The following is an 18,613-nucleotide window of genomic DNA, read 5'->3' as shown; positions in this document are numbered from 1 at the left end:
CATATAGAATCTCTCAAAGTATTCAGTTTATTGATTTTGAAAAGTCTTTTTTTAAAGCTCACTTACCAAGAAATATAATAAATGATACAATCTATCTTTTTCTTGCTTGAGCATAACTGTTTGCATGTTCTCTCCCCATTAGATTTTGAGTTCTTTGGCAAGAATAGTTTCTACTTTCCTTTGTATCACAAATTCTTAGCATAGTGCCAGCAGCTGAAAATGTTTCTTGATTTGATCATAAGAATCAAATTGAATCCCTCATTTACTACACCTATCACCTTGCCCCATTTCAAAGTTTATTATAACATTTGACAAGAACCACAAAACTAGAGGCATGCCAATTGAAGTTTGTATCTGCGAAGTATGCTTTAGTCGCCCTTATATGAGAGAGTATGGGTACCAAGGAATTCCTAAAATTAAAAAAAAAGAGTGACTAAAACCTAAAAAAAATAGAATCATCCAGTCAGCAAGCATTAAGAGAGTCTTATGTGCTCTGAACTGTGCTACAGATACAAGAAAGAGGAAAAAAAAAAGTCTTCTCTCAAAGAGCTCCTATCCTAATAGGGGTGACAAAGCACTACAGGATAAGATTACTTTCCTTCTTCATCAGTGGAGGTGGGGCTTCTTCCACTGATGTAGATTATGTTCCTTCATACTTTGTGTTCAGTTTTCTTGAATTGCTCTGACTAAAACAACTCATCACTTGGTGATCAATCTGGTGAAGAACCACACCTCTCTTTGCTAGCCTGGTCCACGGAAAACAAACATTCCATCCCTGGGTCTGTATTCAGAGTTCACCAGAATTTATACTTCATTGGCAAACCTTCCAAGAGGTCAGGATGTCCTTTATATGGGGGAGGAGGGGGGGTGATATTAAAAAGAATTAAAATAAATAAATTATATATAGTTGATGTTGGTGGTAGCGGTGGTTGCTGTTTGCCTTTGTTCTCAAACAGGACATCAGGGAAGTGGATGCCATGGCAAGCAAGTGAATTGGATTTAAGTGAGGGAGTGCTGTGCAACTCCACCAGGCCTGTTCCTCTGGAATCATCTGAGTCCATTGGCCAGAATTTGAATCAGGATTACTGGAGATGGTCCTGGAGACAGTAGGAGACGTTGTTTTTTTTTTAAAGCTAAAGTCTTTCCTAGGCCTTAGTTTCATAGAGACAATGACCATTCATTGATTAAGACAACTAAGAAAGAAATGAAGCAAAGAAATGACTTTTGCATAGTCACAAATAGATAAGTATGACTTATTATGAGATGTTAATAGACATCAGTATCTGAAAAGTATAAACACAAAGGCATTAAAAACAATGCTTCAAGGGGCGGCTAGGTGGTGCAGTGGATAAAGCACTGGCCTTGGAGTCAGGAGTACCTAGGTTCAAATCTGGTCTCAGACACTTAATAATTACCTAGCTGTGTGGCCTTGGGCAAGCCACTTAACTCCATTTGCCTTGCAAAAACCTTAAAAAAACAATGCTTCAATGTAAAGTAGGAAGTGGGTAAGGAGAAAGTTTTTAAATACACTAAATATACAAAAATTTACTATTTATTGGGATATATATATGATAAATTTCATGTGAAGAACTTAACTTGAAACAGCAAGACTAACAATATGGGTAAACAATTAGGTCAACAAATAGGTCAATCTCCATTACTATAAGCCTTAAATTCCTGTTTGAAAATTAAGGAGTTAGACTTAAATGATTTCTAATGAACTTTATTCCAGTTCTAAATTTCTGTGATCCTTTGAAGTTACAAAGATTTAGGATTTCAAGGTACAAGAGATTTTTAGAATTAAACTATTCTACTCTTTAATCTTATAGCTAGTTGGTGGAAAGGATAGAGAACTGGGCTTGCAGTCAGGAAGATTCATCTTTGTGAGTTCAGCTCTACCCTAAAACACTTATTAGCTATGTGATCCTGAGCAAGTCATTTAACTCTTCCTCAGTTTCCTCATTTTTAAAATGGGGACATTAATGGCAAACCAATCCAGTACCTTTGCCAAGAAAACCTAAAATGGGGTCATGCAGAATCAACCATGACTGAAAGGAATGAACAATAATAACAGTGTCTGACAGGGTGGGGCATCAAAATCCTAACTTCTAAATTAAAGATATCTCTCCTCTCTCTCCTTTCTCTTCCATCTTGTTTTTTTTTTCCTTTCTCCCTATACCCAAAAATCTCCTTTGGGGGATTGGATGATTCCCAGTTTTATACAAACAGAATAAACATCTTGATAGAAAACTTGAAGGTTTTCAGCCAGATTATTGAGAAACCATTCCCTGTTAAAAGCATCTTAATAGCAGAAGCTCATGTAATTAGAATCATAGAATGCCAGAGCTGGGTGTTAACTTAGAACATAGAATGTCAGAATTGGGAGGGAACTTAGAATACAGAATATAGAAAATATCCTAGTTGGGAGATAAGTTTATGGACTAAAACCAATCTCATTTATCAAATACACTACAAAGTTTCAATAAAATATAATAGGGGGATCTTGAAACCTTCAAAGCAACTAAACCCTGTTATAGTGGATATGTATGACAGTGGTTTGGAGCATGAAACAATCCTTGGGACAGTATGTGAGCAAAAATTTTATAATTTCATTCACAGAAATCTATTTTAGTGAATGACAATCTTCATTTCCAATTTCCTTGGATGAAGAACCAGGAAAATAGAATATTGTGTTGTGGTTTTTTTGGGGGGGAGGTTTTCACTAAACCTTTGTTGTATTCTTTTTGTCTTTAGTTACTCTAGCAACAAACTTAAGCCTGCAAAGAATTTCACCTTTGCAGTGGGTATCTAGCAAATACATGAAGCTTAAAGTCGTGAGAAATCAATTTTTGAGGAAGCCAAGCATGGGAAACCTAAATTCAGTTTGTTCCCTACATACTATAGTGGACTGTAAATGTCAGGGTTTGATACTTTAAAACCAAATTCGCAAATTTAATTATTTCAGACTTATAGAAGAATCTAAACCTTCCCCACAAAATAAGATCCACAAAATGGAGAAAGTTTATAATTTATATATGTAACCATATAATATAAATATATAATGTAACTGTAAATAAATATATAAAATGTAAATGCAAAATATAATATAAATTATATTTGGGCATAACTTTAGGGAGAGACTTCATGATGCTTGGACATTTCCTTAGTTCTATTCATTTAATTCTTGGGGATATAAAAGTCTGATTTCTATGAATTTTTTTCCCACATACTGAGAGGCAATATAGATGCATAATTAGTCTCAAGTCAAGAAGATCCAAGTTCAAATTCTGCTATTGAAATATACTGTGTGAATCTGAGCAAATCATTTGACTTCTCAGTGTCCCCAACCAACTCTGAAACTATATATTATTACTAATGTTTACTTTTATACAGCACTTTAAGGATATATAGACATATAATTTATTTATATATAAATAAATTTGATTCTTATATCCATACTAGATAGGTGTTATTATTATTATTCCCATTTTACAAATGAGGAAACCAAGGCTGAGTGGCAAAGTAACTTGTCTAAGGTCACAAAGGCAAGATTAAATCAGATCTTCTGGATTCCAACTCTAGCACTAAAGATGGGTCAGAAGTCCATATAATGCATTCTCTTGAAGTGGTCTCATTACTCAAATTCTCTTTGCATAGTTCCATAGAACTGGAACTAAATTACCATTTACATAATTTATCCTTTATGTCTCCTAGCTGTTGTCCAGTTGTGTCTGACTCTTTTCATGACTCCATTCAGAGTTTTCTTGGTTGAAGAGATTACCTGTTTTCTTCTCCAGTTCAATTGACAGATGTGGAAACTTGAGGCAGAGTTAGGTGATTTGCTCAGGGTCATACAGCTAGTAAGTGTTTGAGATCAGATGTGAACTCAGAAAAATAAGTCTTCCTGACTCCAGGTCTCATACTCTATCCACTTTGCCATCTAACTGCCCCTGTTACTTAGAGGTTGCTTAATTACAAAACATATATCAATTTACCAGAGAAGGTAGTTTCTTCACTATAATGAAGTCATGGATAATCTGAAAAAAAATTATCCCCATAAAAAATATAGAGTTGACTGTTGATAAAATTTATGTCAATTTACAAAGGTAAAAATCTGGGAGACAAAAGGAGTTTTTCAGGTAACTGATGGTTCAAGTCAGGTTTGGGGTTCCTCTCACCCACATATAATCCTGAAGTTCTAAAAGAATTAGATATTTTCTAATCATAAGAGAATGGCAATAAAGTGTAAAAAGTACTAGAAAATGGTGAGTCGAGGGAACTGAGGCCCAGCTTTGCCTTTGCCACTAGCAGTGTAATTTTCGGCAAGTCATTCCTCTATGGACCTTTCTGTATCCTCATCTGTAAATGAGGGGATGGTACTAAATAATCTCTATGGTCCTTCCCCAGTTCAGAAATTGTATGATTCTAAGTTATATTCAATGTTACCAAGCTAAATATTTATAACAGAAAGTGGTGGTGGGAAAATATTTAAACCAAGTATATATATCTACAGAGTCTGGGAAGGCATCCCTTCCAAAAATGGAGAAATGTAAACCTTTAACTCCCCCTTGAAATCACCAAGTTTACCTCCCCCCAAAAAAGAAAAACTTGGAAGGAAATGACCTGTTAAGCTCCTAGTTATGCAAGTCCTTCATCTTCCTTTAAACTGTACAAGAGATCATGTCAATCTGCCTCTTCTCTGAACTACATATAAAGTCACGTGGAGTTCAATTATGTGGGCAGTCAGTCTAAGCTATTAGTTGATCAGTTACTTACTTTTCATTTTTCATTTGTTATTCTATGGATATTAGCCTTGTTCCTTCAAATAAATTATTTAAAACTATTAAATCTTGTGTGACAACAAAAATGAAAGAAATCAATAGAGATGTAAGAGAAGGACCCAAAGTCTCCAGACTGTGGCAGTCTAATAGACTACTGTGCTAGAAAGTAACACTCTCTATATAGTGCTAGGCTGCCCCTTAGAGACTACAGACAATATACTGGTATGGACCACTCTATCAGCCTTTACATTTTCGTAGAACTTGCTGGGGAATAACCTCCAGAATGTGGGTCATGAAAATAGTATCAAAGGATGAATTATGTGGACACATGGAACAATATTTATTGGACATCTCTGAGGAAGTATCATGATATACCGAATGTGAGGTTGCCATATTTTTCCATTTGGGAAGGGAAAGGACATTCAATCTCTATCTTCCCTTCTTTAGTTTTTAGAAATTTTAGAAAAATAGAAAACTATTTTAGAAATAGTTTTCATCTATTTCTCCATTTTGGTTTTTATATCAGCCAACTTTTAGGAGAAAGTGTATTTTTACTCTTATGTAATAACAACTAATATTTGCTTTAAGCTATATAAAGGACTCTGAGAGGTTAAGGTTACTATTGTACCAGGTTACTTGCTCTGACATCTAAAGTAATTGGAGTTCAATTATTCGTTAATAAATTGTGCTCCTTTGACTAAGAAAAAGGTACAAATCTCTAAGGGGTAAATACGTTTTGTATTAGCTTATCAAGGATAGTAAGGTTGTAATAGCAAAACAGCCAATAAATAACATTTCTCAGCATGGCCATTTAGGATACTTAAAGTTTAACACAATTCCAACAGTTTCCCCATTCACACTTTTCCTCCAAAGATGGATCATAAGTCTTAGAGCTGGAAGGGATGGATCTCAGAGTTCACCTAGTCCCAACCCATCATTTTTTAGATGAGTAAAAAAGTACCTGAAACCCCAGTTTCTAAAATAATGATTCCTTCCCCCTGCCTTGGGAGATGGAATATCCCAGTTTTATTTAGACAGAAAGTTGTTCAGAATGGAACTTTATCCTATTCTCTCAGACATCCCCCAGGACTAATTTAAGCACTGCCATGAGCAAGAAAGGCATAGAAAGGTTTGGAAATTTGCAGATGAAAGAAACCCTTCTAGTTCACCAAAGCCTTGTTTTTGTTTTTTTTGTTGTTCATGGCATCAGAGAAAATTAATCACATTTATAAAAATTCCAGTCCTAGAATGCTTTCTCCACAAAGGTGGGGATAGAGTCTCCCTTCTCCAACCAGATAATTAGGTCAGGGGTTGGCTGGTGCAGCTAATTGCTTCAAATGTTTTTAAAAAGATAAATGAAAGATTTGTCACTAGTGCAAATCACTCCTTCCTTTTCTCTATCCGCTCTCCATCTGCCTTTTAATTTGGTCCTTTTAGAAATGTGTGTGTGTGTGTGTGTGTGTGTGTGTGTTTTCTGATGTAGTTCTGTTTTCTTATTCATAAATAAAAGGGGGGGAGCCACAAAGATGAAGCTGAAGAAAGATTCTGTACCAGGTCAAAAGAAAAATAAATATACCTAAGTATGAACATTCATAGCACAAAGTGCCTGTGATAGGGAAGGTTTGACACTTGATAGATTTGTGACCCTGCCAAAATCAGATCCCCTTCTCAGAGTTCCCATTTGTCTAACTGTAAAATGAAGGGACTGAACAAGAGGTGCTGTATTGACATTTTCTGCAGGAAAGTGGTGATACTAAAGTAAATTAATCAGACTCTCCATTCTTCATCTATATTTTCACAGATAATTCTAAGACCTTATTGAGACTCAGAATCTAAAACAAAAAACCTGCAGTAAGCAGAATCATCAAAGAGAATTTCCTTCAATAGAGCCTTGGAGATAGTCAAGACATATACAGAATTCTCAGCTCTCAGAATCCAGGTGACTTTTTACACCTAGAATCAGGAACTAAAGATTCTTTTGTGGTCAGACTTTATAAACTGTAAGTCAGAGACTTTGGGATTTTTTTTCTTTAACTTTTGTATTCTCACTGACCACAGAGTAGTGACTCAGTCCTTAAATTTCTCTTCTGTGGAATATATTTAATTAAGATCATCAGTGCCCTTAAAATGTTAATTGTTTTCAAACCCAGAAGAAACAGTTCCTCTACAATTTCTTTGCATGTTTGTGAGATTTTTTCATTAACAACTGTGAGCATTTCTGGTTAATTTAATTAATCAAATCAATTAATTTAATTTAACTTAATTGATCATTCTGACCCTCAGACTGGGTAATATTATTTTTCTACCCCCAAACCTTCTTCAGTAATTTTCTATTAATCTACCAAGCAAGATTCACATTCCAGTGTGCCATGCTCTCAAAGCCCTCAACATCTGGCAATATCTTTTTTGTAGCTTTATCTTATATGATTTACTACCATTCACAAACTCTATGCTTAAGCTAAACAATAACTATATCCACACTGTTCCTGCCAGAGGTCCTAGGTTCAGATTCTAATTCTAATATTTACTATTTAAGTGAACTTGGGCAAGTCATAGCTTCTCTGGACCTCAGTTTCCTGAGCTGTAAAATGAGGGGTTTACACTAAATAACCCCCCTAAAGTCACCCCGAGCTCTAAATCTAGGACCTTGTGACCCATAGTTCCTTTTGAATTCCTTGTCATATTTAATGCTTCTCCAAGATGTACTTCCATTCCCCCTTTCCTTGCTTGTCTTTTCTTTTTTTCCTCTCTCTAATACAGGCATCATGCAATATTTTGTGTTCTAGCTCCTTACAGGTGTCTTATCTGTTTGCTAGATTATGAGCTCTCTGAGAGCAGAGACTAGGTGAATTTTGAAGTTCTCCCATATCCCTAAAGGAGTGGTCTGCGCCTCAGTTTCCTCAATCATAAAATGAAAGTGAAATGGACTAGATGGCCTCAAAAGTTTAATACATGAATCAGTGAAAAATCAATTAATTGACTAGATGTGTATTCTTAAAGACTGGAAATAAATGAGCAGTACTTTTTGGTTGGTTCCTGCAGTCCAGATAGCTGATCCACAGAGATTGAACCAGACCAATGAAAGATCCAAAACAGCAAAAGCAGAAAAGAAACCAACCCCAAACCCCTCATCAGTTCTAACTCCTAAAATCTGCAGACTTCAAAACTTCTTCTCTTGCCCTTGGGGCGCCCCCCCCCCCCGCCCCCATCCCCACTGCGGCTTATTTCCAAGAACAAACTCAAAGGAAATCAGCCAGGCTCCTTCTAGAGTTTCATTCCTACTCCATTGTTCCGCCACCAGACCAATCTTTTCCCTAAGGAAACTCACGTGCAGAAAAATATACCTACAAACACCAGTTTCCCGGGTCTCGAAAATGAAAGAGCAAAAGAAAGGCAGGAGACGAAAAGATGGAAAACAGAGGCAATTAGGGCTCTAAAGTGCTTGGAGGGAGGGAAAAGTTTACCTGAGAACGAAGCGGGTGGGGGTGGGGTCAAAATGTCACCTGCTCGGAATCGAGACCTGGGACAGGGCCTGACAGACCATTTCGTCTTGTCTTCTGCTCTTACAGATAGGGAAACTGAGTCCCCCAAAGGGCAAGGGATTTAGCACGTAGAGTAGCTGAACTGGGCTGCAAATCCGACCTCCCAGGCCAGCGCTAGCCTCCCCCGCCTTAGCAGCAGAATCCAGTTCGGGGCACCCTATCTCGGTTCATTAAAAGAGTCAACACACAGTTGGCCACCGGCACTTGCGGGGAGCCGCGGTCCAAGGCGGGCGAGGCGGGGGGGGGGGGGGGGGGCAGGGGAGGCGGAGAGAAGGGAGGGAAGACGCAGCCTTCAAGGAAGAGAGAGGGAAGGAGGGAGGTGAGGAGGGCCGGCTCTGCGGGCAAACCCAAAGATGCCAGGACACAGATGAAAGTTCGGTCCCTAGAAACCACCTTCCCCTCCGTGGCAGCTTCCAGCCGGGGCTGCAGAAGCCCTTTCAGGGGTTATCCTTGGAGAAGTGGGGGGAGAAGGGGTCCGCGCTGCGGCTCCTCTTTGGAAACGGGGGGCGGCAACGTCAGTGCCCGGGAGTCGGCTGCCTCCTCACCCTCCGTCTCCCCCAAGTGCCGGCTCCTCGCAGTCTCAGCTTCTCTCCCACCCACCCCCTCCGCACAAGGGCCGGGGGAGGGAGGTGAGTGAGGGGGCAAGCAGCGGCCCGGGGCCACAGGAGGAAAGGAGAGGGGAGAGGAGAAGGGAGGAAAGGAGAGGAGAAAAGAGGAGGGGAGGCGGTGCGCTTACCTAGCCCGAGCAATGCCAGCTCCCCCGCCGGAGTAACCATTTTCTAGGCAGGCGGCAGGCGCTGGAGCCTCCTGCTCCAACCTGCTGCGCCCGAGTGATTGAGACGCGGCTGGGTGCAGGAGGGAGGGGGAAATAAGCGGGGCGGGAGGACGGGCCCTGCTCCAAGGCTCCCGTGAGTGGGAGAAGCAGCGAGCGAGGCAGAAACTCTCCTCTCTCTCTCTCTCTCTCTCTCTCTCTCTCTCTCTGCGCGCTCTCCCTCCCGGTGTCTCTGACACACGCGCGCACACACACGCCCCACCACCCGGCGGAGCGGAAATAGGGAGGCGGTGACCGTCACCTCTCCGCCACTGGGCGACCTGGGCACGGCCGACCACCCTCCCACCCGGGGGGTGCCCCCCTGAGGGCACAGGGGGTGGGGACTGCGGCTGGAGCGAGTAGGAGAGAGAGGAGGCGTGGGAGTGGGGCGGGGGAGCCTCCGGGGGCTGCGGCCAGAGGTGCGGGGCCGGGGGCTGAAAGGGGAAAGGACCAGAGACCCTGAGAGACAGAGGCGAGGGAGCCCGGCGGGAGGCGGCTGCGCCTGCCCCGGTGCCCGGGCAGAGCCTTCTCGGCGGCCGCGGGGCGGCCAGCTGCCGGCCGGCTCTCACCTGCGCAGCGGCCCGCAGAGAAAACAGGAGGAGCGGGAGGGAGGGAAGGGAACTCAGAGGCCGTCCGGTTCCGCGTCGCCCAGCCCCTTACAGATGGGGAAACTGAGGCTCGGAAACTGCGTGCCTCTGCCCACCGGCTCCTAACTCTTGCGCTGCCCCCTTCCCTCCCCCACGATCTCCTTTGAAAGTGTGTAGTAGCCAGGAGAGCGGGGCTCCCTTTCTTGTCCGGCCACTTTTCCGTGCCTCAGTCTCCCTATTTGTAAAATGGAAGATAGATCGGATGAACGCTGGTCCCTTTTTCCCTCGTGAAATGAAGCAAAAGACACAATTTTGTTTTGATTTTTTTTTTTTTTTTTTGCAAAACACTAGATGTTCTAGCTGGGTCAGAGTCCGCGGACCCCTCCGAGGACTTTTCTTCGCTTGTACTCTAGTCGGCTAACTTGCTAAATGATCCGAAGAAAAATGACTCGCTCTGTGTAAAATAAAAGGATTAGTCTGAAATAGAAATCTATAAGGTCTCCCTCTGTCGGTAGGAACACCTCCTGCTTCTGCACGGTCATTGTGTGCCTCCCCTCCAGGGTCATCTCCAGGCGTCCCAATTCCTATCTGGCCGCTGCACCTGGAGAAAGTGAGGCTGCTGACATAGCGCGGCACCCCCTCACTCAAATCCAGTTCACCTCCCCTGATATCATGGTTCTCTTTGAGAATGAAGGACAAACGCCAAAACCGAGAGAGACAGAGACAGAGACAGAGGGGCAAGGTCCTAACCTCAAGGAGCCCACATCCCAGATGGGGACATCTCCATCCATAATACAGCATGTGATAAAGTCCTATTGTCACTCTATATTTGCAAAGTGCATTGTGGGCCTTTCACAAGAGGAAGTGAGATTGGAAGTCAGTCTTCAAGAATGCATTGTCTTTGGTTACCCGGAGGAATTGAAGGAAAGCTTCTTGCATTGATGAGACAATTTATAACGGGGATTTAGCCCGTCTAATTAACTTTTTTTTAGGTTTTTGCAAGGCAATGGGGTTAAGTGGCCACACAGCTAGGTAATTAAGTGTCTGAGGTCGAATTTGAACTCAAGTCCTCCAGACTCCAAGTCCGGTGCTCTATCCACTGCACCACCTAGCCTTCCCAATTAACTCTTTTTTAAGGGTTATTTTTGCAAGGCAAATGGAGTTAAGTGGCTTGCCCAAGGCCACACCGATAGGTAATTATTAAGTGTCTGAGACCGGATTTGAACCCAGGTACTCCTCACTTCAGGGCCGGTGCTTTATCCACTGCGCCACCTAGCTAATTAATTCTTTAGGGCACTTTTCCTGCCCTTTTAAAAAAATTTTCAAAATAGTACTTTTAGTAATCTTGCTTGGAGTTCCGCAGGAGGCGGGGGCGGGGGCTGAGCGCCCCTCGCTGGAGGGGAGAGGGGAAAGGACCAGAGACCCTGAGAGAGGGGAGAGGGAGTCTGGTCTACGGGTGGGGGCACTTCCTTCATCTTCCCCACCCGCATACAAGCAGATTGTCCCCAGCTTCCTTGAATTTGTACAAATCTCCTATTGATTGCTTTCCTCTCCCTGTTCACAGCCTAGGGATGAAGGAAAACGTTGCAAATTTGTTCGGCTCTCCCTTTGACCCTTTAAGTTCTCTATCTGACTGTGGCTGAAGAGCCGGACAGACAATGGTATTTGTTCTTTGGAGCTCACTCACACAGCCCAAAAGAAGAATGTTGGCAGCTTTCAGGGCAAGAATTGGAAGCAGCTGAGTGAGGCACTTTCAGCATAGGAGAGAAAAAGGGCAATGGAAGGAAGTAGCAACAATGTCAAAAGCGAGCTGGAACCCTTCTTTCATTCATTGTAAAAGTCAGGGGTTTTTTGGTTAGTCCAGACGTCATTTGGTCTTGAGGTAAATAAACTAAAAAGTGGGCAGTCAACAAAAAGAAAAGAAAATTGATTATTGCCCAACAGTTTCAAAAGTTTTCAGTTAGTATTTTATCTCGTTTTCTAATTATTTCAAGATTTGTATTATCTTGGTAAATGTTCTTTGGATTGAGTAAAGAACAGTTGGTTGTAATAGTAATATTTATTATGTTTTTATATGTATAGATACAACAGGATAATAATTTATATTTATATAGCACTTTCCTGGAAACAAGTCTGTGAGTTACATGGTCAACAGTTATTCCCTTTTGATAAATGAGGAAGCTAAGACTAAAATCCGTGACAGATCCCAAGTGAGGTTATAGCCAGGGTTTCAACTTAAAACCCCCGACTCCAGTGCTTCCACTAAAAACATTGCCTATATCATTTTTATATTCTGCTTTATAAACAATCTGAAATATTTTTATATTGCCATTTATCTATCATAGATAAAAATCCCAAGAAATCATTCCTTTTCTAAAGTCTCTTACAACTGTCACTGATGAGTCAGAGGTATTTTTCCTTTCTATCCCTTCTTGATCACTTAACATGACCATTCATTTAGGCCAATACAAAACAGCCCGCTCACAGGGAGCAGATGATAAATCAAATGCTATCATCTCTCTTTCCTATATAATAATATATATGGATAAAGGGAGATGGATGAAATGATAAAAGACAATTTAAGGTAAAGAGACCATTTCTTCTTAAGCCTCTATAGTGTTCAGGTTTTTAGAAATTGTTTGAAATGTCTTGCCCTACTTAATTTTCTTTGTAAAATTCTGGCCCAAATCCATAGAAACTTGATGTTGACTCATTAAGTTTGAACACCTAGAGGCCCAAATGTGCTTTGGTTCATAAAGTTCTGTTACTCCATGCTTTGGGCTACCCACATAATGTGGCTTTCTCCTGGTTACTTCCAGTACATCCATCATGTATATGGTTCTTTACTGGGCTTTGTAACTGATAGCATCACTTTGGGAAAGCCAAAACAAAATTTCTTTCCATCCCTGTCTTTCTTAACCCTCTTCTCTTGGGGATGTGATGAATATGTTTTGTTCATCCTAGAGTCCAGTAAAATCCTTTCCGACATTTTTCTGGGTTTCCTTTCTTCGACATGCTTATTACCAAGCATGTGCTTAAATAGACTCTTTCTTCACTGTAATCAGCCTCCCCCTCCTTCCTGATTCATTTGTGGAAGTGATTATCAGGCCACAAGCCCTGGATTCATCCTGGAATGATTCAAGCCAGCTGAGCTGGCTGTTTAGGATGGGAGATCACTCAGATATTAGTGAGTAAACAGCCCAGATATTGTGAGGGAGTGAACAATAGTTATCAGTAGCTCTGTGGAAAGAATTACACTGCCAAAAGGCAAGCCCAGGCTGCGTGTGGCTCCTGAAATGGATTGCAGAATCTCAAGATTCTGAAGGACTTCAGAAATTATCCTGTCTTCAATTTATAGAGAAGGAAATTGAGGCCCAGAGAGGAAAAGTGAATGACTCAGGGTCACCAATTAACAGAACTCAGTGTGAATCTAAGATCTTTGGCTCAAAATCCTGAGCTTTTCCCCTCTATACCAAGCTAGATATTGGAATTCTGCCTGGAGCTAACTATAAGAGGATCTGCCAAGAAATCACAGTTCACTGACAGGGATAAATATGAAGACAGAAAAAGGCGTAAAGTACAACATAGTTGCTGATCCATAAAACAGATGCTTGGACTATTCTGTCTAACCCAAGGTTCATATTGTCACCTTTCTCCACCACTTAGCCCTTCCTCATGCTGTTTCCTATCTCTGACTAGAAGTGGAACAGATCTTATAGGTCCTCTAGTTGAATCTCCACATTTTACAGAGGAGGAAACTATGACTCAAAATGATCAATCTATTTCTCCAGGTCACACAGATAGTGAATTGTAGGGCTAAGATTTGAACCCAGGTCTTCTAAATACAATTCTACTATTCTTTCTACTTCACCATGAAAGAAATACCTCTTTTACTCCCCCCATTTTACTTTTTCCCTTCCTCTTTCACAAGATTAATCAATTTATCAAGAAGCATTTAGTAGGAATCAGGTATTATGTTACATTTTAAATATATAAAAACAAAAAAGTCCTGCCCTCAAGGAGCTTAGATTAGATAACACTGTACCTTAATAAATATAAATGAAATAGCTACAAGACAATTGAATCCTGTGAATTCCTGTTGTTTTTGTTTATTATTTTTCAGTCACGTCCAACTCTTTATGACCCCCATTTTGTGATTTTCTTGGGCAAAGATAATGGAGAGGTTTGTCATTTCCTTCTCCAGCTCATTTTTGCTGATGAAGAAACTGAGATAAACAGTATTAGCTAAGTGATTTGTCCAGGGTCACACAGCAAATGTCTGAGGCCAGTTTTGAACTCAGGAAGATGTGTTCCTAACTTCTAACCTGGCACTCTAACTGCTGCGACACCTAGCTGCCGATTTAATTCCTACCATCCTTTTTAAAATCTAAGTAAATAGCCACCTCCTTCAGGAAATCTTTCCTGATCTCCCAGTCAGCAATAACATCCTCCACCCACCAAGACTACACATAGCAGTTTGTTTTCAACTCTTTAAATGCTTTTATCATATATTATTACCCATTAGAGTTATTTGTGTTTGGGTCTTATCTGCCAAGAGACTGAAAGATCTATGAAGGCAAGGACCTGATATTATGGATAATTCTATCGGCCCCAGCATCCAACTCAGTGGTCTGGACATAAATGTAAATTAAATTGAGTTGAAGATATTGGTAAAATAGTACAGTGGAAGGAATACTAGTTGTGGAGTTATAATTTATCGTTCAATCATTCAATTGTGTCTGCCTCTTTATAACCTCGTGGACAGTACATACCTGTACTGTCCATGGGGTTTTCTTGGCAAAGAAACTGGAGTGCTTTTCTATTTACATCTCTATTGTATTTTTTTTTAGGTTTTTTGCAAGGCAGATGGGGTTAAGTGGCTTGCCCAAGGCCACACAGCTAGGTAATTATTAAGTGTCTGAGGCTGGATTTGAACTCAGGTACTCCTGACTCCAGGGTCACTGCTCTACCCACTGTACACCTAGCCGCCCCCTACATCTCTAATGTATTAAGTCAAACAAAGGTTAAATGACTTGCCCATGATCACACAGTGAGTATCTGAGATCATATTTGAACTCAGGGCTTCCTGACTCCATGTCCAGTACTTTATCTACTGCTACCTAGCTGTCTTGGAGTTAAAATATCCAGGTTCAAAACCCAAATCTGATGTTTACTACTGTGAAATGAAAGGGCTGGACTTGATGGTTTCTGAACCCTCTTAGAACAGTTAGGTAAGCTGTATGGAGAAATAGCTGTGTGTGAATATGTATATAAGTAAGAGTGTTTGTGTGTGTGTGTGTGTGTGTATTGTTAGGGAAACCAAGTATTGATCCCATAAGATTCCTCTCAACTCATTTAAGTGGATCCTTTAACTTTTAACCTTGCCACAAAAATGAATAATAGGTATGCTGAAGCCAACCTGTTTAAGTTGGGGGACAGCAAGGGAGAGGTCTATTTCTGCCTCAATTATCAATATTGTGTATATGTGTGTTTGTCTGTATTGTCCACAAAGTGACCAACCCTTTCCTTAGCACTGCCCTGGCTTAATCCCGTAGCTCCAAATCAGAAGGCATACTGTAATCCCTGAATTTTTCAAAAGCTTCCAGAAGTATCCTAAAATAATATGACTTCCTTTGGTATCTCAAGCACTACCAGAATTGTAGCTTGGGCACAAAGAATGAATAAATAAAGTTGAATGGGTTTCACCAATGTCAAACTATCACATCTCATGTTCTGAGTAAAATGGAGGCTACAAGTTCTAATTCCATCAACTATGGGCTCTAGTCGAGTAATTTAACCTCTCTGGGCCTTAGTTTCCTCATCTATCAAATGAGTGAGTTGAACTAGATGTTCTCTGAGGTCTATTCCAGTTCCAAGTCTATGATCCAACAGACTCCCTGCCTAATAGTAGCCACACACTATATTCCAGAGTAACAGAGTTGACTTGAACTTTAGAAGTCTGCTACTCCAAAGATCCTTAACTGAAGGAGTGCATGAACTTAGATAAGGAAAAATACCTCTTGATTTCCATTAACTTCTAACTGAAATTTAGTATTTCTTTCGATGTGGGCAACAAACAATTATACTGAGGAGTCTGTAGGCTTCCCAGACTGCCAAGGGGGCACATAATATAAAAAAGGCAAAGAGTTCCCTGTAGTCCGATTCCCCTGAGGGAGGTATAAATATCTCTCACAAAGTCACAGAGCTAGCATTTAAAATTTAGGTGTTCCAAGTTCCATTCAAAGGCCTTTCTACTCCACTATGCAAGTCTTCATTCATTCATCCATTTATTCATTCAATAAGCATTTACTAAATATCTACTGTGTGCCAGACACTGTACTGGGAGGGTGAGGGGAGTGGGTATTACAAAGAAAAACTGAAATTGCTATTAAAGATAGAAAACCTTTACCTTCTACTAAGGGAAAACAACACACACACAATATGTTGGTCAATAAACATTTATTAAGAATCTACAGAGTGCCAAGCACTATGTTAACACTAGGATTACCAAAGAGGGTAAAAAACAATTCCTGCTCTCAAGTTCATGGTCTTAATGGGGGAGAAAACATGTTAACAGTTATGTAAAAACACTTTATACAGGATAAATCGGAGATAATCAACAGAGGGAAAACACTAAGATTAAGATTCTGGAAAGAGGTAAGATTTAACTTGAACTAAAAGGATGATGATTCTGATGACAACAGGAGGTGATGCCATGACAGGCAAGTAAATTGGATTTGAGTGAAGAGATACTGTGCAAAGTTACCAGCCTCACTTTCTCCTCTAGCATCATCTGGTTCCAGGGGGCAGAGGATGACTGGAGATGACCCAGGATGAGAGGTAATCAGATTTAAGGGACTTGACCAAGATTGTATGGCTACTGAGGCTGGATTTGAACTCAAGTCCTCTGGACTTCAACCATCTAACTACTCATTACTTAAGGGACTTAAAGGAAACCAGAAAAGAATAAGGAGAGAAAACATTCTCTGCATGGGGGGACAACCAGCAAAAAAAGTGCCCAGGATGGATTATCTAAAAGGCCAGTGTCCCTAGATTGTAGAATAGCAGAGTTGAGAATAGAAAGTGTAACAAGACTTAGAGAGGTGATGGGGAAGAGAACAGGTTATAAAGGGATTTGAATACCAGACAGAGAAATTTACATTTGATCCTAGAGGTAATCGGGAGACAATAGAATTTAGTGAGCTCAGGGTAGCAATGTATGGTCAGACCTAAGCTTGAAGATGATTCTAGCAACTGTGTGAGCTGTAGTGGAGAGAGATTTGTATCAGGCAGTTTTCTACCATAGGTTACTGCAGTAGTGTAGCCAAGAGATGATGGTTTCAGTATCAGAGGAGAAAAGGGTTTGTAGAGATGATACAAAGGTAAAAATGACAGTCCTTAGTTACAGATTGACCACAAGGGAGGTGAGAGTGAGGATTTGAGTTTGACTCCAGAGTTGTGAGCCCAAGAGACTGAGAGAGGCACCCATACACACATATGCACAAACACATACACACACACACACACACACACACACACAAAAACATATGCATATATGTTTATAATATATATATATATATATATATATATATGTATTATGAGGACTTTTCTCCACATGTTGCAGGGGATATCACTGTGTGGCTTGAAGGGAGACAGACTAGACATCTCTAGTTTCTTCTCCCCTAATATTTCTCTGAGGGAGATTTAGTTCCTGCCAGGAGAAGCAAGAGGGTGGGGCCATAAGCTTCACCATTATACTGTCTTCAGAGAGAGGGGCTATTGGGCTAGAATTATATCTTTTTGCTCCCTTAAATTATTACTATCATTATTAGTCTAGGGGATGTGGTTTTCAGGTTCAATTTAGCTTCCACTAGTTGTTTTGTTAATTGAAGGGAAGCAGGATTTCAAATTTTATATCCAAGGCTTGACTTCCTTCCCACCAAATCATACTCTCACAATGAATATGCATAGCAAATAGTAAAGAAACCCATTCATCCAAGCTAAATACCAATGACAACTAAAAAGAAGTCAGGAAAAGTACATATAGGAGAATATTAGAAGGATTTAGAAATAATAGGAGTGTCTACAATGAAATACAAAGAAAAGGAGCAAATTGGGAGTGAGGTAAATCAAGAACCCCAGATTTCACCCAAAGGAAGTTCCCTTAAGTCTAAGGTAGCAGAGAAGGGAGAGGGACATGACGAGGACTGCCAGCTAGCTCCTCATATCTTTTCATTCAGCAACCTGAAGTGAGATTGGTTTCTTCTACCTTCACTCTCAAAGCTGAATCACCTGGACCACAATGCTCAAAGAAAAATGAAGAAACTCAAAGCAGTTTGAAGAGAGTAAACAAACTGGGGGAAATGGATCTCTTTTGCTCTTACCAACTATTCCCTGCCTCTCAAAGCATTGATCACTACCAATGAAGAGAATGTCTCATAGGGAGCCTGGTTACATACATACATACATACATACATACACACACACATAGAGCAACTGGCTTAGCCCCAGCTTCATTAGAAAGAGCCTAGTATTTGGAATCAGTCAAATCAATAGTTGAACTAGGACTTGAACACATATCTTCTAATCCACATAGAGGGCTCATTCTACTATGCTCTGCTTTTGCTTTGGAGAACAGGAAATACTGCTAGCTGGCCTTCCAGGAGAAGAATTGAGGGAAAGGAACTGATTCAAATGTCAAAATAACGTTTGGGGGATTGAATAAAGACAGGGACTTCCTTGAACTCTGCCAAATTCCCTTCAACTAGCATTATTAGAAGGATGCCTCAAAAAGAATTCTAAGGCAAAAGAAGCCACAAAAGGACAGGGTAAAACATTTTCTGACCGAAGACAACTGAGAAGGTTGGCAAGAAAAATCTGTCTCCATAAGGT

At 40.6% G+C, this 18,613-nt stretch overlaps 1 protein-coding gene across 1 annotated transcript in view; it reads right to left on the bottom strand.

Annotated features, from left to right (window-relative positions):
* TGFA (transforming growth factor alpha) overlaps window positions 1-9,307 on the bottom strand; it is a 125,549-nt gene extending 116,242 nt beyond the window's left edge. Inside the window, exon 1 of the mRNA XM_074208184.1 lies at window positions 9,060-9,307. Within this exon, the coding sequence (XP_074064285.1) occupies window positions 9,060-9,099 (40 nt within the window). The 5' untranslated portion in view covers window positions 9,100-9,307. The remainder of the gene's footprint in view (window positions 1-9,059) is intronic.
* Window positions 9,308-18,613: the final 9,306 nt, after the last annotated feature.

The sequence above is a fragment of the Macrotis lagotis genome, chromosome 1, assembly GCF_037893015.1.
Source record: "Macrotis lagotis isolate mMagLag1 chromosome 1, bilby.v1.9.chrom.fasta, whole genome shotgun sequence".
NCBI lineage: Eukaryota > Metazoa > Chordata > Mammalia > Peramelemorphia > Peramelidae > Macrotis > Macrotis lagotis.
This window is presented reverse-complemented; position numbering and strand designations above follow the sequence as displayed.